This window comes from Chrysochloris asiatica, unplaced genomic scaffold, assembly GCF_000296735.1.
Source record: "Chrysochloris asiatica unplaced genomic scaffold, ChrAsi1.0 scaffold00011, whole genome shotgun sequence".
Taxonomy (NCBI): Eukaryota; Metazoa; Chordata; class Mammalia; order Afrosoricida; family Chrysochloridae; genus Chrysochloris; species Chrysochloris asiatica.
Window position 1 is genome coordinate 37,639,729 of NW_006408529.1, and position 7,155 is coordinate 37,646,883.

At 37.7% G+C, this 7,155-nt stretch overlaps 1 protein-coding gene across 1 annotated transcript in view; it reads left to right on the forward strand.

Annotated features, from left to right (window-relative positions):
- The window catches only part of WRN (Werner syndrome, RecQ helicase-like), a 181,766-nt gene that overhangs the window by 32,436 nt on the left and 142,175 nt on the right, over positions 1-7,155 (forward strand). Inside the window, exons 6-7 of the mRNA XM_006834526.1 lie at positions 142-211; positions 2,225-2,339. Of these exons, the coding sequence (XP_006834589.1) occupies positions 142-211; positions 2,225-2,339 (185 nt within the window). The remainder of the gene's footprint in view (positions 1-141; positions 212-2,224; positions 2,340-7,155) is intronic.

Genomic DNA, 7,155 nt, shown 5'->3' on the forward strand with positions numbered 1-7,155 from the left:
TATAATATTTGTATAATGCAGTAGGTTGGATTCAGCTTTTTGGATACTTTGGGAATCACTCTTTTTTATTTTCTGAAGATGTAGCAGAGAGTTTTATATTTGTTGTCTTTAGCAGTCTCTTTTTATTTTTCTGCTGTATAGGCTGGTCTCATCATTTTTCAAAAATTAGAAAGTTTGGGGAATGCTGTGCAAACGTTTGCTTTCAATAACGGTAAGTTATTATGTTAAATAAAAGATATGTGAATTATCTTTTGTGAGTTTTATCTTCAAAAAGACAGTATGTACTTATTTGCAAAGTATTTAATATTACTATAGCTTGTTGAGTATCTGAGTAGTGTTGACATTGGTAAGATCCATATGACCTAAGGTTAGAGTTTTAGGTGTATTATCTGTGGCAGAACGCTACACTTATTATCTCCACCTTGTGGCATTGTTTATCAGCTTTCTAGAGCGTGGTGGCTCTGGACTGCTGACCACAAGGGTCACCCTGAGTCTAAACCGATGTTCTGGCACTTAACAACAGCAATAATGTGTTCGTGGGATTGAACCAATACAAAAAGGACATTTTTTTAATGTAGGAGAGAATAAAGATAATTGCAGGAGTAAGTCCTTGGATAGGAGACAGTGATTGGGATCCAATATACAAATATAATGGGTAGGTCTTAGGTAAGTGTAGGGACAGTTTATCCTTTGTAATGAGGGGATACAGAATAGATGAATACGGACTAATAAGTAGATTTTGGGTGACAAGTTGAGATAGCTCTCTTGGTTTTCTTACAATTAATGAAATAAGAGGTGAAGTTATTTCCTGCCCACCCTCAACCCCCACCCCCCAATTTTTTTTTAAAAAAAGGAGGGACAAACAAGTGTTGAAGTGTCCAAGAGAAAGGAGGCTTCAGGACAAAGGAAAAGTTGTGAAATAATAATCTTGAGAGTGAGAAAGTGGAAAATTAACAATAATTACTGAGGATTCATTTGAGACCTGTATCATGATTTTAAAGTGAGATGATTATTTTTTTATTTTCAACTATATTCGGTTGCTTGGGTATAGATACCAACTAGGTAAAAGAGCTGGCTATTAATAAGGATATTGGTTTTGGTAGGTAAGTTCCATGGAGGGAAGGAAGAGCAAAGGATTTGAGAGTCCAAGAGGGGTACAAATAGTTTGTGAAAAAATACCATTATCTTTCAATCAATTTCTTCATGAACTTTTTGAAGCCTCCTTATATATAGAAGGGAATGGTTACTATAGTGTGGGTAAGGAAAGAAAGTAACACATGATGGGAAGTGTGATTGAGAAGGTGAATGGGTAATGAAAAATTGGTACGGTCAGTGGATTTGGAGAATGTTTATAATTGATGTTTGGAGGTGGTTACTTTATTGTTAATGGCAATGTCAAGGAGATAATCATGGGGATGAGTGACTAAGGTGAACTGAGGAAAAGATTTGTTGAGATGGAGAGACCAAGGAACTGAAAGATGTTTTTGGATGGATCATTTGTGTGGATATTGTTAATTACAGGAATGATCACAGGAGTAGTGATGGAGGGAAAGACAGTGAGTGAACCATGTGCTAAAATCTTCAGTGAGTAAGGGTATGTGATTCTGAGATTATGAGATAAATTTAGCAGTGCGGTATAGTCCTTTGCTTCAGAGGAGCCAGGGGTTACTGAGAGATGAGAGAAGTGCTAATGAAATGTAATAAATTTCAAGCAGGGAAGGGGTTTGGAAAAGGAGGGGAGGCCTTGAAGTGTTGATGGAGAATGATGGACTAGATAAAATGGAATTGAGAGTTGAGAAGATAACTGATTAGAGAAGCTTACAATTTATTTTGGTGATGACTGGTATAAGTAAGGAAACTGAGGAAATACTATGAGTAAGATATTTTACCAAACTGTGTTTATTAAGTGGTAGCCCCAGATGCTGTTATTGATTTATGAATATGAAATGGCAAAGATGGTTTCACCTTCTCCTTCTGCTATGTTGATAGCCCAAAGTTGTTATATATATGAATGAAGATCATTTGCAATATATCCTAAAATTTTAGTCAAGTTTTGGAAGAGAAGTTAAGTGATTTTGTCATAGGTTAAGGAAAATTTTTCTGTTGAAATTTATGTAAAGAAAAGTATATGAAAATCTGAGCTATAATGTTGTTTAATGAAATTGCTAAATAAATATCTCAGCTTTTTGGTTTGAAAATTAATATTGATTTTTTTCCTCCCTAGAGGAGAAAACACTACCTAGTGATGTGAAAAAACACTTGATTTCAATCTCTGAAGAGATGATGGATCTGGCTAAGCATCTTCCTGACACATTCAGAAAATTGGAAAATCCCCAGAGGTTAAATATGATCTGTTTATGTCAATTCTATCTGTTTTTATTGCATTTTACTATATATGAAGTATTGATGTTCATTAAGTTACATGCATATAAATTTGCTTGACTATACACCAACATACACACATACACACATAGACTGCTGTATAAATGAGAAGTGAACTAGTACATCAGAGGTTTAAGATATTTTCCTTTGCTTTTTAGGATTTTTTATGACATACATGGTATAAACTGCAGGTATATATTCTTGTCAAAAGAAAATAAAATTTACAAATGCACATCAAAGAAAGTAACATTAAAAACTTATGCTTTCTTTCTGTTCATAGGCATCTTTTATTACATTTACAGTTTGTTCAATTGAAATCTATAAATAAAAACAAGCTTTATACTTAGTAGCTTCATTTTTGTGGTTCTCATCTGAGTAAGAATTCTACTGAATTAATCAGTTGTTAGAACAAAAAGGATTTAAAATTATGAAGAGCATTTTATAGCTAAAGCATTATTATTGCTTGAGATAACTGAGTAAAATGTTCTATATGTATAATAAACTTGGATTATAGGTGCTGCATAACTAACTTTTTTTTGGATATGACTTTTTTCTGACCTTAATTGCTGAATACCTCCCTGCTAAGTCTCTACAGGTGGGAACATTCTTGAACAGTGGTTGTGGTGGTGGTGGTTATGTGCTGTGGAGTTGCCGACTCATAGTGACCCTGTACAGGGTTTCCAAGGCTGCAAACCTTTACGGGAGCAGAAAGCCTCATCTTTCTCCCGCAGAACAGCTGGTAGTTTTGAACTGCTGACCTTGCAGTTCACAGCCTGATTCGTAACCACTATGCTACTAGAGCTCCAAAAATACTTCGTAGAAATATGAAGCAGTTAGTTGAAGTTGAAAGAATTATGCTTCTGACAAAATGTAATATTAGTTAGGTAGGTTTGCATGGGCTAAATGGGACAGAGGTGAATAGTGATATATACTAACCCTTAGAACAATAAGGCTCTGTGATACAGGGATTGAGACATAATCTGAATAGGTAAAAGAGAGGAAATAATGTTAAGGTACTTTATTATCTTGTGGATATTGATTTCCCTTGCCTACTATTGTAAAATAGACATTTAAGTGGGATGGAAAAGAATATCAGGAAATAGGATTACAGAAAGTTTGTAAGCCCGTCTTCAGCATATAACTGACTGGAATACCTAAACGGGGTTCTAGAATTTGCCCAGCGAAATAGGCTTCTTGTCAAGCCTTTGTAGAGTATGGGGTCTTACGTGGAATCCTGAGCCCCATCCAGAACTTTCTGAGTTGGGACATTCCCGTTTGAAAGGATATGTAGACCAACCCCGAGCAGCTAGAGGAACAGAAGATGTTTCTTGAAAGAAAGACCAGCAGGGGGAAAAAAAATTGCAGACTGCTTGTCTATTACAACAACAAACAAGCTATTCTCCTGGGAGCCATCATAGCCCTTCAGGACAAACTCCCTTCCAAGAGCCCTTCCAAGACAAACTGATACTGTTTGATGATTTTGCATTTTGTTGGGTTACCTCTCTTTGGAATATGCACAAATATGGATTCTTCCAGTTGGCTGGCCAGGCAGCTGTCTTCCAGATTTCTTGCCCTAGATAAGTGAGTGCCTCCAATACTGTATCAGTTTGTTGAAAGATATCAATTTGTGTCCTGTCAATTCCTGGAGCCTTGCTTTTTGCCATTGCCTTCAATACACCTTGAACTTCTTTTAGTACCATAGGTTCTTGATCATATTCTACCCCTTGAAATGATTGAACATCATCAATTCTTTTTGCTATAGTGACTCTTTGTATTCCTTCCATGTTCTTTTCTTTTTGTATATTTAAAAAAAATTTTTAAGTTTCTATTGTGAATTGAATGAAGATTAACAGACAAGATCATTGACTTTACATTGAAGAAATTATATGCTTTGGTTCATATTAATTATCACAACAGTTATCCAGCTTCCTGCCTGTGCCACCCCTTTTACATCTTACATTTAATAAATTAACAAAGAAAAAATATTTGATGTACATGTATAAAACCAAAAAGACATATTCCTTTAAATGTCCTAAGGACATGTTCTGCAAGCCAGGCTCCTGCCCTCAGACACATGAACCTAGTGCCCACAGCTGCTATCTCTCTCCATGCTGTCACCTCTGCCATCTCTGCTGTCAGGGTTTTTATAGGTAGGATCATACTCTCTACTCATATTCTGCTTTCTTCATTGTTTTGGGATCATCTGTTCCGGAAATGAAAGTGAATTACTCCCCACTTTTAGTTAAAACATTGTCTACAATTACAGTTGTGACAATCTCAATTAATCCTGCAAATTACTCACAGTTGAATCATAAAATCCTGTCAACATCATTTCCCATCCCCTTTCATCAGATCCATCTGGAAAAGAGGAAAACAATTCAGTAGGTATTCTATCTTACCACCCTCATGCTGAAACTAAACACACTCATGAAAGCTTATAAGCCAGCACTTTGTGCCTTTGTAGCCCCCATTTTCAATAGCCATTGTCTAGATTGCTCATTCCTATCAACCCAGTCGGTGGTTCAAACTCACCAGCCATTCCTTTGAAACCCTATACAGGATTTCTATGAGTCGGAACTGATTCAACTGCAGTTAACAACAACAAATTAGCCTAGTGCACTGGGAAAACAAGCTTGTTTCTTTTTTTTAAAAAAAAAAAAAACTATTAATTTTTTATTGTGATTTATGTGATAGTTTACATGGGAGAACATTAGCTTTACACTCATCCTATAGTAATCATTGCAATGATTACAGTCCCCTCCATTCATCATCAATCAACAGCTATTGCTTCTATTTCTCTCTCATTTTTTGGATGTGCACCAAAACACTCAGGAATATGCAATCATTCAAACACCCAAAGGGCATACCCTGCAAGCCTGCCGCTGGGCTGCCAGCACACAGCCCTTTTCCCTCCATGAGTTAGAGTCCCCAGCTGCTCCATCTCTCCATGTCATCATCTCTGCATCCATCTCTGGTGTTGCTGCTTCTTTGAATATGGTCCCATACTACGTTCCTGCTCTTCTTCCTTTATGGTACCAGGATCCTCCTCTCCTGGACTGCAAGATCAACCACTTCTGTCTATTTGCTACAAAATGTCTACCTTTACAGTTTCAACAGTCGTAATCAGTCATGATAACAGTTGCTCACTATTGTACCATAAGAGTTTTATTCCCATCTCCTTTCACCATCTCTGTCTAGACAGGCTGAAAACCACTTAGTGGAGATTCTACCTTTCCCTGCAGCCTCTGAAGCGAAACTTTCCCTCTTGAAAACTTGTAAGCCAGACACTTCGTCCTTTTATAGCCCCCCCATTTTAGGTAGCCAATGTCTAAGTTGCCTATCCCTATCAACCATGTGTACAGAGGGTATGGGAATGATCTTTGCTTTGAAGATTCCTTCCCTCTTGGTTGGTATTTTAAGCTACTACATCCATAAGTATAGGTCAAATTCATCAAATTGTAGTGCATTATACTTGTTTTCTTTATCTCCCCCCAATTTTTTCCCCCCTTTTCTTTCTTCTGCTAGTTGAGTTCTGATCATCCAGTCATTGAAGCTAGATCAAATGGGTTATCTGCAAGTATGCGTGTTCATGTGCATCTTCTCTCACTTCATATAAGTTGGACACTTCATTATCCGCTCTAGCTGTCTGTGGCAAGGTCCTTATCCATGGGCTCAGGAGTCCCCAGGTCTCACCATACTGCTGGCCAACCAGGTCTCACCATACTTCAGGTTGAGAGGAGTCTATTGAATGTAGTCAGACTCAGCCCACATCTTCATTGCTGCTTTTCCCCTACTTTCTCTCATCATCTCTGCATCCATCTCTGGTGTTGTAGACCAACATGATCTCCAGCAAGATTACATGCCTGCTCCTGTATTTCCTTTGAGTTTCAGTCTTGGAGGCGGATTTGCCATGAGTGGACTTGATTACTTGCCTTGATGACTCACTCACCTGTGGACAACTTGCTTGTTCTTGTAGTAGTCATTCAGACTGCCCTTTTTGTTTTTGGTTTTTCCTGCTGGTCTTTCTTTCAGGAAGTGTCTTCTGTTCTAGCTGCTCAAGGTTGGTCTGCTAGTTTTTTCAAGTGGAAATTTCCCACCTCAGAAGATTCTAGATGCGGATCAGGATTCTACCTAAGTTCTTACACACTGCAAAAGGCTCCACATGAAGCCTCTTTCACTGGGCAAGTTCTAGCACCGCTTTTAGGTATTCCAATCAGTTATAGGCTGAAGACAGACTTACAAGCTTTCTATAATCATGTTTCTGACTATTCCTTTCCTCCTCCTCATGTGTCTGTTTTACAATAGTAGGTAAGGGAAACTAAGATTCATAACACAGTTAAACATCTTATCATTATTTCCCCTCTTTTACCCATTCAGACTATACCTCAATCCTTGTGTCACAGAGCCCTGTTGTTCCAAGGTTGATCATACATCAATCACTATTTATCTCTGTCCCATTTAGCTCCTGCAAACCTCTCTATCTGCCTTGTTCTTCCATTCTCCTCCCACTTCATGTGTATTGGCTACCCACCAACACCAAACAATTTGTCTATCCTCTACCCTGTGCTCTACCTTACCTTCCCTCCTTTTTTTTTTCCTTTTAATGTGGGTATTTTTTCTTAAGCTTTTAAAATAATGGTCTTATGCAGTATTTCTCTTTTTGTGACTGACTAATTTCACTCAGCATAATGTCCTCAAGGAGCTCTGGTAGTGTAGTGGTTATGAATCGGGCTGTGAACCGCAAGGTCAGCAGTTTGAAACTATCAGCTGTTC